Source organism: Panthera uncia, chromosome B4, assembly GCF_023721935.1.
Source record: "Panthera uncia isolate 11264 chromosome B4, Puncia_PCG_1.0, whole genome shotgun sequence".
Taxonomy (NCBI): domain Eukaryota; kingdom Metazoa; phylum Chordata; class Mammalia; order Carnivora; family Felidae; genus Panthera; species Panthera uncia.
In genome coordinates, this window is record NC_064809.1 from 29,495,208 (window position 1) to 29,509,153 (window position 13,946).

General features: G+C 40.3%; 1 protein-coding gene across 6 annotated transcripts in view; it reads right to left on the minus strand.

Annotated features, from left to right (window-relative positions):
• Positions 1-13,642, minus strand: part of NRP1 (neuropilin 1) — a 138,856-nt gene extending 125,214 nt beyond the window's left edge. For 3 of the 6 annotated variants that reach the window (XM_049624786.1, XM_049624785.1, XM_049624784.1), the window contains exons 1-2: positions 12,395-12,484; positions 8,784-8,958 (exon numbers count right to left, since the gene is read on the minus strand). In XM_049624786.1, coding sequence (XP_049480743.1) covers positions 8,784-8,958; positions 12,395-12,467 — 248 coding nt within the window. In that variant the 5' untranslated portion in view covers positions 12,468-12,484. Of the gene's footprint in view, positions 1-8,783; positions 8,959-12,394; positions 12,909-13,301; positions 13,317-13,575 lie in introns of those variants that run through there. The other 3 variants (XM_049624782.1, XM_049624783.1, XM_049624787.1) reach the window with 3 other exon arrangements.
• Positions 13,643-13,946: the final 304 nt, after the last annotated feature.

Consider the following 13,946-nt stretch of genomic DNA (forward strand, 5'->3'; position numbering starts at 1 on the left):
ACTGAGATAAAAGGTAAAATATCAGTCTCATTTGCCAGGGATTGCTCTGTCTAAAAATCATCATCCCAAACGAGATGAAGTCAAGCTACCATGCTTGTGGGGTTTTGTGTCCTTTATTTTGTTTGGGTCAAGAGCCTGTTCTTTTTTCTTTAAATTTGGGAATTTAGTGCTCTTAATTTTTTTTTTAAGTTCACTTATTTTGAAAGAGAGAGAGCACATGAGTGGGGAAGGGCAGAGAAAGAGAGAGGGAGAGAGAATCCCAAGCAGGCTGTGCGCTGACAACTGACAGTGCAGAGCCCAGTGTGGGGCTCGAACTCAGGAAACAGGGAGATCATGACTTGAGCTGAAGTTGGATGCTTAACCGACTGAGCCACCCAGGCATCCCTAGTGCCTTCAATTTTTTTTTAAAGTTATCTCTCTCAGAACAAGATTTTGAGCACATTTAATTTTTTTTCCATGCCATTTCAGTGACTGCTTATATTTCACACAATAGCTTCCCTGCTCATAGCATCTGTTGGTTGGAGAGTCAGGCAAGAAGTTGGAATCACAAATATATTGACTGGCCTTTGGCACCTCTGGCTGTTCTAAAGAAATTTAAGAAGTTGAATAAGGAGACATTCAGCATCCTCTTTCAGCCTGGGACTGGCTGCTCTCTCTGTGACATGCCAGTCAATCAGAAGCAACAAGCCATCACCTCCAACCTGGCCAGCTGATTATACAAGTATCTGACCAGATAAAAACAAAATACTCTGGAGCATCTGTTTCTTCTCAAAAAACACTCTTCTGTTTCTCATAGGAATCCAGTGCCTGAGCAAACATTCTCCATTTAACCCTTACAGAGTCATGATGGCAAAGAGAAGTATCAAAACTTTACAGACAGGGAAGACATGAGAGAGCAAAACTTTCCTGACATTTGCCTGAGATTAAGTAAATGAGCCATGCTTGGAAGACTAGGCATCCTGCTGCCTTCTGGGCCTGTGAAAAAGCCCTGGACCCAGCTGGGATCTCACATGTCCCCTGAACCAATTGCATAAATCGAACGCTTGTGCTGCCTGGTTATCAGGCTTTACATAAATATTGTGTTTGTATGTGCTTTGTGCTTTCCAACTCCACCAACCAAAGGGACCAGAATTTAGATATTTCCCCCCCCAGGATTTCATCCCCAAGTTAAGGCAAGTTATTTTACTTTACTTTAATTTCATTTTATTTTATTTTGTTTTATATTATTTTTTATTTATTTTTGAGAGAGAGAGAGACAGACAGAGAGAGAGAGAGAGAGTGAGCAGGGAGAGGGAAAGGGGGAGAGAGAGAATCTTAAGCAGGCTCCACACTGAGTGTGGAGCCCTATGCGGGGCTCAATCCCACAACCCTGGGATCATGACCTGAGCCAAAATCAAGACTCGACACTCAACTAAGCCACCCAACCCCAAGGCAAGTTTTAACTGAGTGGAAAATCACCAATTGGTGTGAAGTTTCTGTGCACCATTTCTAGCGGTTCTTACCTAATCTGAACTGAGAGTTCCAAAACTGAGTCCTTCCCCAGAGTTAGTTGGTTTGTATTCAAAGTTTTGTGTGAGGTGTTTCATAGAAGAAAATGGCTACTTGAATAAAAGATAAGGTGGCAACCCTTCATAAGAATTTTCTCATTCAAAAGGGACATCACAAGCCGCATCAGTCACAAAGATGGAAAGAGATTTGGTGCAGCAGCTGAGCATTTGGGCTCAGTCTAACTTTTGTAAACCTCAGTGCTGCCATCTGTAAAATTGGGATGATAGGAAGATTAAGTGACATCCCGTGCACGTACATAGTGCTTAGTGAGTGCCATGGCAGGCATGGAGTGAGGACCCAACAATAAGAACCAGCCATGACCATTACTTTCTAAACACTCTATCAACTATTTAAATTAAAGGGGAAAAAAACATGTTGACTGAATAAGATATAAAATGTGTACAATATAGACCTGGGTGTGATCAGGAAAGAATCCAAGTTACAAGGCAATTGAGTGGACAGAAGCCAAAAGATTATTTTTCCTCTCTGCTCTTCTGCAGAATTTAGTAGAGTTCTGAATGAATGAAGTTCATTTGCTAAGCTAACTGCAAAGACTAAGTGATTTCAAACATAAGCAGCATAATGTGTTTGGCATGCTTCACAGCCAATCTGAGAGTTATCCTGACCTCATGCCATCCCTAACTGACCTAGATACTAGACACAGTTCTATCAACCACAGAATAGCAGGAAAAATCTTTTTTTGAGGTGCTATGTTCTGCCAAGTCACTGACTCCTACAATCAGGATTGATTACAAACACCCAATTAAGAGGCATTTGGAACCTGATCTGAACACTAATCTTGTCTCTTGTTCTTCTTTGGGCTTAATGATCAGCCTTGATGAATACTACAACAGCAATTAGTTAAGTTTATTTTGTAGCCTCCTTTACAAGCACACACACACATGCACATATGTGTTTGTGTGTGTGCTTCTGCCGGAGTATGTCAGCATGCATGCAAGTATCAAGTTTTATGCTGGAAAGAAAGGAGCTGAGAATATGCATGCCGGCTGAAGGCATATGTCTCATTTGGATCAATTTTTAAGTGTCTGCTCCCCAAGTGAAATCTGGTTGGAAATGCCATGCACATGTTGATTCAATTTGATAAGATTTCAACTAACCTTCTCTTTTAGTTTCTCATAAAGGTTTCTTCTTTCAAATTACCAAAATGCCTAACGCGAAACAACCCTATAATACTCAAAATTCGTTATGATCAAATGTGACTGCTTATAGTAAAAAATAATAAAGAAAGTTAATTTTATTAAACACATGGGGTTTTGTTCAAATTGAATCAGTGCTAATGGAAAAAAAAAAAATCAAAAGGAAGAAAGTAGATAATTATCTGCCTGAGTAGTAACCAAGGAGGCTGCAGGTGGTAGCAACAACATTGGCCAGCAGTTGTTCTAAGAAGGGTTCATTCTTATCCACTCAAAAGTTTTTAATTGAGTGGTGTCTCTCACACTGACCATGTCAGGAAGTTACTTGGGATGAAAATCAACAATGAAAAACTGAAAAGTAAAGCAAAGGAAGATTTTTCTGCATTTGCCTTGAATCTAAAGCAAGCTCCAGATTGAAAACTTTGTGTATATTTTAACATATGCATAATATATGTAACAAATACAAGAGATTTCTACAGGAGTTACTAAAAAATATTAGAGTACACTTCAGTATGATTGTTATTACTATTATTACTATTATTATTATTAGAAAGGGAATAGTATGCATTGTTCTATCTCTATTCCAAAGAGTTTTATCATATTGAAGGATAGTGCATACAGACTTCTAAGACTATAGTTTAGTTTTGTCTGACTTTGAAATTTATAGAAATGGAATCACAGAAGTTAGGATAGTAGTCATCCTTAAAAAGCTAAAGGCTAGTGACTGAAAGCGAACATAAGGGGCTTCTTCATAGGAAGCTGGAAATGTTTACTTTGGATTGGTTATATGGATGTGCTCACCTTATAAAATTTTATCAAACTTCACACTGTGTGTATTTTCTACATACATATCATACCTTAATTAAAAGAACCTATACTTCTATATTTCATATAGAAAATGGAGAAGTATTTTGGTTTAAAATACTGTTTTCCATAAAACAAAGACTTTGTTTGGGTGTAAGTGATGCTCTCAAATGCAAGACTGGGACTAGAGTAAGGCACTCACCTCAAAAACAAAAAAATGAAAAACTTACCAATCAAGATAAATAATATTTTAATGCAGCATTTAAAAAAATCAAAATTAATTGGGGAAAAAAAAAACCCATGTGGAACAAAGGAAAATAAGAAAAGACTGAAACAGAAAATAGCACTCAGGGAAACCAAAAATGGAACTTATACTTCCCCAAATTGGCAATAAATGACAAAATGGCCATTGGATAATTAAATTGGTGGAAATTATCAGACCTGAGAAACTAGCATAACATTAATTTTCATTCAGTGAGTTTATAGTCTATGAAAATAAATGAAATGACCAGTGTTTCTAAGTTCATAATAACTTAGGTAATTTTAAAAGTGGCATTAAAGAAACAGTGTGTGATCTATTCCAACAAATGCCCAAACTTGAGTATTATCTCTGTTTAGTTAGAATTTTCTTATAACTAAACTTCACATGAAGTTACAAGAGTGAAATCTCCTTTGATTCCATTGAATTAGAAAAAAAACCTACTTTTGGTTACACAAAGAACAGATTACAAATCTCTTATAGACAAAAAAGCATCTGTACCATGTTAGCTTGTGTCTTGGTGAAATCCTGCAAAACAGCAACTGACAAATCAGCCATTGGAGCCAGGAACCAGTCAGTAAGAAGACCACTACTGAGTTTGCTCCCTCCAATACTACCACCTTTTTAGACTCTTTCTGGAGCTCCACATTCATTTTCTTAATGTTTTTAACCCAAAGTCTGTGAAATTTTTATTGCTCCCTAGATGAGGACATCTGATCTGAATGTAATCACACACCTCTTTGCTCAGCAGTATTTGTCACAACCCATTATAAATTATCATGCTGATAGTTTGCATTGCTGGGAAACCGGAAAAGTTCCATAAATTCTAACTACTGTATCAATGACATTCTTGTTTATTATGCAGATATAAAGTTTTATGAGATTCAAGATGTCTGCTTTACCACCGAAGAAAACTGTAGCTGAGTAAGAGCTAACTAGCTCAACGTAAATGCTGAAAACCATTTACAGGTCACAATGAACACTGTTTTCTGAAAAACACTTCAGCAGGTTGCCTTTTTCTTTCTTTTCTGTTTGTAACTATGCTTTGACACTTCACAGGTATGGAGGATTTTACTGGTACATTCCTTCCATACCTTCTCCTCCTTCAGAATATTCTCTAGCCACCTCTCTTTTATCAACATAACAATAAAACCAGGTGGTAATTCTAGCTAAACGTCTTAGTGCAATGTTAGCCACAGACAGATTCTCTACTGCTCTATTGGTTGATTGATTGATTGATCAATACTATACATTGTTCAATAAAAGAACTCTGGTAGTTATAATAGTATGTCTTTATGTTTATTCGTAATGAAACCTGACTTTCATACTGCAACCTGAAGCATAGATTGTTGCATTTTAAAATTATCAGGCACAAACTTGCACATCCATTTTCCCTAAGGAAGTAACGCCTTGATATCCATTCTAAAAACCTTTTGTAAGGTTAGGTTCATAGTGCTTATGTGTTGGGTTGGTCTTGGAGCTCTTCACATGAAAAATTGATACTGCATTAGTATATTGTTAAAAAATATCACATAGTTTTTAATTTAATTATAAATAAAACAATACCAATTTAAATAAGTAAATATTTTTCCTACCAGAGCTAATCTATTTAATTACTTATCCATCACTACACTCCACAAAAAGAATTTTACCTGGGTTTTAAGGATGTTCCTCAATAAGCAAATGTGCTAGGGAATTGATTTCTTAAACTTTCACATGGTGGAAGTTGACTGTACAAATACTAGAAAGCTTCAAGAGAAATTGCCAGGTATATTTTATGTGGATCATCCCATTACTGGATCTATGTATTTAGTTTGACATATGCTTAAGTTTCATATTTCTAAATGTTCTAACCATCACCAAGTTGTTAAAGGTATCATAATAACAGTGGCAACTTCTTTTGAGGGAAGCTTTTTAACTTTTCAAAGGGCTTTCATAGCCACTACCCTATTTTATCTTGCCAATAACCCAATGACATTGGACTTTTTACTGCTCTTAGATATAAAATGTAGCTGAAACAGGGGAAGATATTAAATATCTCAAATAAGACAATCAGTTTGATCTTAACAGGAATGATAACTAAAAGCTTGCCAGCTCGCTGTATTTGGTTTATTGTACCTAATTTTGTATCAACTCAAATATGTTTTTGGAAGGAGCCTATTATAAATGACCAAAAAACAAACAAACAAACAAAAACAAAAACAAAAACAAAAACCCACCCCAAACCCACTAAAATGTAAAAAACAAAGAAACTATGCTCTTGCACATCCAACAAAAAATTTTTGCCTATGAATTTGTTCTCCCAAGGGTTATTGGTATTTTTCATTTTTGTAGGGAATTTTAATTTTAAATTAAAGCTGTAGATTATTCTCACAGCTTTCACAAAAGATTGTCAGAATTGTGCTACACTTATATCTCAACTGCAACGTGCAACAGTGACCAGGAGTCACATATGGACCAGCCTGAAAATATAGTGACAGCAATGTCTTAAGCTGCTCTTCCTATATCATTTTTTGAATTTTTATTGATAAAACAATCAGGTAGCAACACTTCAAAACAGGGCACAAAGCTATTTTTCTATGCCATCATCTCCGTTGACTTCATCAGGCTAAACATTATCAGCCTTTCAAGGCTGGCCAGGAGATGGCACCTTCACAGAGAACAAATCCCTACTCGCTACAGTTAAGAAACCACTTCACTCTGTAGCCTTGAAAAGTCTCGCCTCTATCAGAACAACAGCAACAATCTTCTTGGTCATGTCAGTTTCTTGAATACCTTGTCGACATCACTAAAATTTTCCCTTGCTATAAATTATAATTTTCCCTTTTCTTGTCATGTTTAAGAAAGAACATTGAAAAAGTGCTCTTCCAATTCCACAACCCTCCACCTCCCATTATGATATAGCAAATGTTATTGCAGACTTACTGCCTGCCAGACACTGTGATACGCACTTAACACATATTAACTCACTTGACTGGCTTCCCCTTCATACACTTCTACTCCAGCTTGCACCAGCTCACAAGAACCCCTCATGCACGTCTCTTTGCAAGTCTGCATACAGTGACATCACATAGATAGTTTGAAACTGGCCATGGTGGGAATATTTACACTACAGAAATTGGCAAATGTTACAAATGAGGACTTGACCCACCCCCTTCCAAGAACCAGTTGTTCAACCCTTACCAGCACACCATTGCTACTGACTACTGATTATTTTGAATGTTTTAGCTATTATATCATATGCAGTTGTGGTCATGATTTTCAGATCAGGATTTAGTAGACATGAGTTTACTAAAATGTAATGGCATCTTATCTTTGGAAAAATGTTATTACTTGAACATGTTTTACCATCTCTTAAAAATATCTCTTATAGCAGTTTAAATATTTTCAAAAAGCAAAAAACAAAACAAAATAAAATGAAAGAGAGAACAAATATCCAGCTTCTCTAGGTGACTGATGCTGTAAAACCACCATACAGAATATTGGCAACAACAATAAACTCCCTGTTTCTTAGCAGTCACTGGAACACTCTATTAATGGCAACTTTCATATAAGATTAAGAAGTCAATATAATGCCCTGAGGCACAGAACAAGGATTAAATTGGAATCAGCATACTTTTTTTACACTCTAGTGTATGCTGATTATTTGGAAATTGATCAACAGTGTATGAATGTATGCTAATTCTCTAGGTACCAGAATGTTGAATTACTCCGATGACCTCATTTCCCTGCCCATGAAACACTAGTTTACCCCACCAACTCAACAGGTCGTTAAGGACTTCCTACAGGTGGGAACGTTTTCATATTACTCTGTTCTTCCCTAAAAAGGCTATGTGTTTGCAAATAGAACATTTTTAATAACGAATGTGCCTGCATAATAATGTTCATATCCAATGGAAACCATAGCCTACTCACATCGTATGAAATTATATCAAACTGATCCATTTTAAAACTTGGGAAAACATATTGGTCCCCGAGAAACACTTTAGAATTGAGATTTAAGTAGATTGTTTTCCTTGGCTAAAACTATTTCGTTGTCCAAACATTCATTAAAGATAGATACTCAGGTTCAAGTATCTGGAGAACACATCACATGCAGGGTGGCAGAATGTGGTAACATGGACAAGACAGAGACAGGTGGTCTCGTGGATGTCCAGAGAGAAGAGCAAATCCTGGATCTGAGAAGACTGCTGCCTGCAATGTTAAAACACATTTTCTACACTGTGCAAAGCAAGACCCACACACTAGCTCATTCATATAAAGTGAAGAGATAAAATTTAGACTGTATCTATAGTGAGGATATTTTGATAATAAGGAAATCTGGCATAAATTGATGCTTATTTACTTCACAGTAGAAGGCGTTAGCAAGATGAAAGCAGATAGATGAAATAATAATTTACATTTGAGCCCCATTGTATTCATTATGCATTAACATTTTTTTTTGCATTTTCCATAAGACACTTGCAATCATTAATCTACAACGAAAACCCCTCATCCAGCTTACACTATATGCCTTATTTTTATTCAATGACACTTTGCTTTTGTCATGTCAAACTCAATAAGATTCAGTCCTTAAATCACAAAATGTGTCACAGATTTGTTAAAAAATACCCAACCTCATCATCTGTTGATGCTATATATGTTAGTATCCCACAATATTAAAAAAAAATCTGAAGTGAAAGTTTGGGTTTCTAGTTCTTCCCCTTTCCAGGAACAAAAAAAAAGAGAGAAAGAAATGTAAATATACATTTCTTAACAAAAGAGTTCTGAAACCATAAGTGTTAACAGGAAAAAAAAAATTGAGAGATTATACATTTAAACATAATATGCTAGTTTGGGGAACTCAGAAATTACTTAACATAATTTAATTTCCATACCATTGATACATGATCTGGTCTAGATCAGAATCCTTCCTGGATCCATTTATATCCCATACTGTACACACAGACTTCCCCCCTTAGGCATCCATGACCACTAGATGGTGGTGTGGTGCCCTGTTCAAATACTTTCTCACTTACTTGCAGTCTCTGTCCTCCAAATCAAAGTGAGGGTTGAAGTTGATCATAATTCTCTGGTATGGGTCAGGAGCCTGAATCAGCCATTCACATTTTTCACTTGGGTGATAAGAATGAGGATAACCAGGAGATGTAAGGTACCCTGGGCTTTCAATTTTTATAGTATCACCACATTTATCTGTAATAAAAATAACATTTTTATAACATCTTTCCCTGACAACCATTTAGGTATTCTAGCTTTATACAAACATTACTGGTTATTAAACATTCCACAACTCTGTAGGGGGAACTCCAAGAGGTCCCCACAGGCCCTTCAGGTGGCACTGATAGCAACCCCCCACCAAGGAACACTCTTTGATCCCAGGAAGGTTAGCACAGGAGAAAAGTAGACTGACATCTGACAGGACTCCACCCTTACCCCCACAAAGTTCCTTCCCAAGAAAAAAGGTCTTCTAGCGTTAAAAACATTAAATCCTCTCAATGGATGTTAACATGGTCCCCAGGGAGCTTCTACTAGACTTAATTATCCCCCAAGAAGTGTAATCGCATTAAGTAGCAAGTTCTGAGTGGAAGGTGACTAAAAGAAGTGATTCGACCCCTTGTGTGGCTTTTTGATGATAAGCCTGGTCTATGTCATTGATCAGTGGGGATTGTCATCCAAGATTTCGATTGGCTTAAAGCCAAACCTTTTGTGTTGTTGTTTTATCTGCCCATAAATCTAAGTGATTTTGAGTTATCTCTGCTCTGGAGATCCAGATCAACAGAGAACAAAGTGTATTTGGTGAAGCAGAAATAATTCTGCTCTACCGCTCCAAGTAAAGTTGTTCAGTCCTAGAGACTAGATCAAAGCTACTGGGCAGAAAGAAAAATAAATAGCCACCCAGCATTAATTCTAATTCCCTATATGTTGAAAAAAAAATCCTACCACACATGAGGTCCGGGTATGGTAAGCCATAGTCTCACATTCTGCGAAAGGTGAGCTAACTAGTTTTGAGCCCTCATTTAAAAAACAAAAACAAAAACCAAATGCTGAAGTGATTCACTGAGAGCCAAATAAACCAGTCACTGGGCTGCTTTATTGTTCAGCGTAGATTCTCATTGTCACTTTTTATGATGGATTTCATGCTGGAGAGTCTCAGCCTGAAATGCTGCCACATTTATTGATGCTTAATTTTAAGCAATAAAAATTTGGTGCATAAACTATGTAAGAGGAATAGGTATGAAAGCAGTGAAATATATAAGCCTATCAATCACAAATTTTCAGTAATGGTATATATAGATTTTAATATTGCATCTAATAGATTCCCTGTGGAAAGAGAATGGCATTCTTTGCTCTCAGCATGAATTTATAAATCTACAGAATTTTATTACAGGAAAACCAGGTCAAATGGAAATGAAAGATGAAGTGCACATCAAAAATGCATAAAGCTACATGCATTACAGAAATCATTTCCCATAAATTAAAAAGAAGACAATATAAATCACATTGTTTTTCTCAATTGCTAGATGTTTCTGACCCTGTTTCTTAGACTGGGGGGTACCCTTCTACTGGTTTCCTTTGCCTTGGCTTTTAAAAGCTTAAGGCTTGCCAAGAAGAAATGTTGCAACTAGAGTTCAGGATCTCAACTAATGATCATGTTGGACTCTGTTATGTGATTCTACTGAGGCTTTTCCATTATTTCAAATGTGTAGAAAACTTGGAAAGTGACCCCATCTCATTAAGTCTCATCCAGCTCTATACAAACATCATGGCAGTGTCTGGCATCCGTAAGAGGAGTGAAATAAAACAGCACTGTTTCTAGTCACTCCACAGAGTCACTTCAGAAGACATTTAGGTAGACTCGGTACCACACCAGAGCTCTTTAATCTGTGACTTCTGAGAAAGTGACAGTGTAATAAGATAATGTGGACTGCTAGACTCCCTGGCTCTGTTAAATCTCTCTAACAGTTGATTAAGAAAGAGCAATTTCTAATGACTCTGGACCATTAGACCTAAATAAGGTTAATGAATTAATTTAGCAGACACTGGTACTTGGTGGAGGTGGACATGGCTTTAAGAGGTCTGCTGTGTTACAGAGGCATTTACTGGCTCTGGTCACTGAACGCATAGCAACATGGCTTTAACCAGGCAAGCTCACAGACTGGAGCTCAGGTTCTCAGCATTCCCCAGATTTCTGCTAAGAAAATTTAAAAATATACCATATATATATATATATATATATATATATATATATATATATATCTCCATGGACTTCACAATCTAAAGTCTGGAAGCTATTTGCATTAGGCTACGAATCCATCCTGTGAATATCCCTACTAAGGACTTAATCTCGGGAGTTGTAGAGGGCAGAGGTTGGGTTACTGTAATTTCTAAAGTCTAACCACTTGACCTCTTTCAATTGGAGGAGAATGTTTTTCATCCCTTGCCAGCCAGATAATAGAAAGATGCCACTAACTCAGGTTCATTAATAAACTGAACTCCATATTTACAGGTGTGTGTGTGTGTGTGTGTGTGTGTGTGTGTGTGTGTCACCTCTAAGCTTTTCTTTTAGAACACTGCTTGGTGGCTGTTGGGGGAAATCTATTGCTTCAAACACAAAACCTCCAAAAAGCATATTAGAGAGATTAACTCCTATCATAAAGACGTGATTTAAATTCCTCTTGGTATGAACCCCTCCACTTGTGGCCTCTTATTAAAACAATATACCACAGTAAGTAGTGGGTGTTCTTTTTTTTTCCTAATTACTTTGATTGAAACCTAAGCCAGACAAAAGTAAATATTTGATAAATAGTTAATAATAATTGCTGAAGAATTACTGTAAAGATAATTCCATATCCTTGCCTTCACCTACTTTAAAGTGTAAGTTAAACATGCCTATAACCAGATCACATTTTAAAATATATTATTTAGTTTACAGAATACTGTTTATATCCCAGCACTCTTTCATTTACTTAGCAGTGAGTGGTGTTAGAAGCTAAGTGGAAGCTGTAGCTAGGTTAGGGATTTTCAGATATCCCGGTGTCTTACACTGTATATATCAGATTCCTTTATTGACACTATGTAACTTTCATTCATACTTCAGACAGATGAGGGGCGATATGTAAAGACAGAGGAGGGAGGTCCAGCAACCCCAAAGCCGCTATCTCTTGCAGGCACCCACCAGAGGAGATGGTTTCAAAGAGCTGCAAAACAACCAGGAAGTTCTCCCGGCAAAGTGTTCATTAACTTTCAACAGCCATCAGATTTTTGAAAGGGAGTCTCATCTAATTGCCTTTGGGAGGAAACATTATTAAGATAATTGGTGTGCTGATCTGGGAAGGTAGGCAGCTTTGCCTTGTAACGGAGGTAGGAAAACCCCCATAACCAAACAACCAACTTCGGGAGGGAGGCGGAGGACTTGAAATCTTCCTGCCCAGAACCGACCGTTCTTATTTTTTTTATTTCTCCTCCTGGACAAAAGTTTCCTCCTCCCAGGAGGTGGCTATTCCCGGTGCATCCCGGCAGTTCCGCGTGAGTCCCGTGGCTGGAGCGGGAAGCCCGAGTCCCGGCCGGACGCGGGCAGCGGGGGAGCCCGGGCGCCGCGCTGTCACACGCGCCTCCGCCTGTCACTTACCGTTTCGAAAAGCGCTGGCCGGGGCGAAGGCGACGGCGAGCGCGGCGCAGAGGAGCGGCAGCCCCCTCTCCATTCTCCCTTCGCCGGATCCCCAGGCAGACGCGGGAGAACCAGAACGTGGGGGGAAAATAGAGCAAAGCGGGGAATCTAAACAATCTGAAGAGCTTCAACTCCGCCTAGAGCTGTAAAATCCTCAGTCCGTCTTGGAGAAAGGAGAGCAGCGATGCAATGCCTTGATCCGAGAGAAATGCTTCTCTTTTTGTGTCTCAAGTCGTCTGCATCCTGTCATTTAGCTCCAGTTTCCTCTCTCTTTTCCCACACTTGTTCCTCTTCCAGGAGCCACTGCCCGGGCCATGTCTCAAAAAAAAAAAAAGGGGGGGGGGGCTAGACGGGGGAGGAGGGAGGTAGGGAAACACACCAAAGCCAATTTCCAGAAAAAAAAAAAAAAAAAATCCGGCTTGTTTCTGGACCCGTTGGAGCCGAGGAGCTGGCGCCCAGGGGAGGTCTGGGGTGTCTGCGCGAAGGAGAGGAGCACGCAATGAAAAGATGAGCGGGAGACAGAGGAGTTTCACCAACTGCACCCCCGCCTCCCCCACCTCCTTCGTCCTCCCCCTCCCCTTCTGGAGCCCTTCCCTCTCTTCCTCCCTCCCCTCTGCCGGCACAGGCTCGCCAGTAATTGCCTGACAGGAGACTGGAAGGAACAAGTTTCCCTCCGTGTGCTTTCCCCGTCCGTCTGTCGGTCTCTCCCGGAGGCCCTGAAGGATATCCACGGGAAGGGAGGCGTTGGGGGGTCTGCGCCCAGGGCGTCTGTGTGTGTGTGTGTGTGTGTGTGTGTGTGTGTGTGTGTGTGTTTGGAAAGAAAGCATCGAGGTCGGTGCCAGCGACTGACTGGGTCGGGCTAGCCTACCTCTGCGCGCTCGCTCAGGACCCCGGGGGAGAGCCCGGCAGCTGGTGGAGGATCCCCGGGATCCGGCCGCGGAGGAGTGCGGCGCGCCCGGGAGCTGGCTGCAGCTTCGAGCAACTTCAAATCCCCGACCCGCGGCGGCGAGGAGCGCTGGGCCTGCCGGGTCACTCCCGCTGTGCCGGCCCGAGGCCTGGGGCGAGGAGGAGCAGGGCTCCCCTGGCGCTCCGGGCCAGGACGAGGGAGACCCGGGAAAGCTAGGCTGGAGTGGGAGACGCACCACAGAGCCAGGCAAGGGTTGACAGTGTCGCTGCCACGTAAATCCGAATCAGACCACTCGAGCGGGCAAGGCTGTGCTGCAGCCGCACACGGCCTCCCTGTCCCGCAGCAGGGCGCGCTGCCGGGCGCCAGTGGTGCCCGGGTGCCCGCCGCGCACCGGGGGCTCCATTGTTAACTGAGATCTGGGGCCCTCTCCTGCGGGACAGAGGGAACGCGGGAGGGTGGGAAGTGGTGCGCCTTCAGCTAGGGGGCAGCCGTCGCCCGACCCCGCCCAGACTCTTGTCTCTCTGGAGCCCAGGTGTTCCCGGGGGTTGGCAATTAGGAGTCCAGGGGCCCCCGTTTCTGTGCCTCTGCTGGGAGGGAGAACGGTAG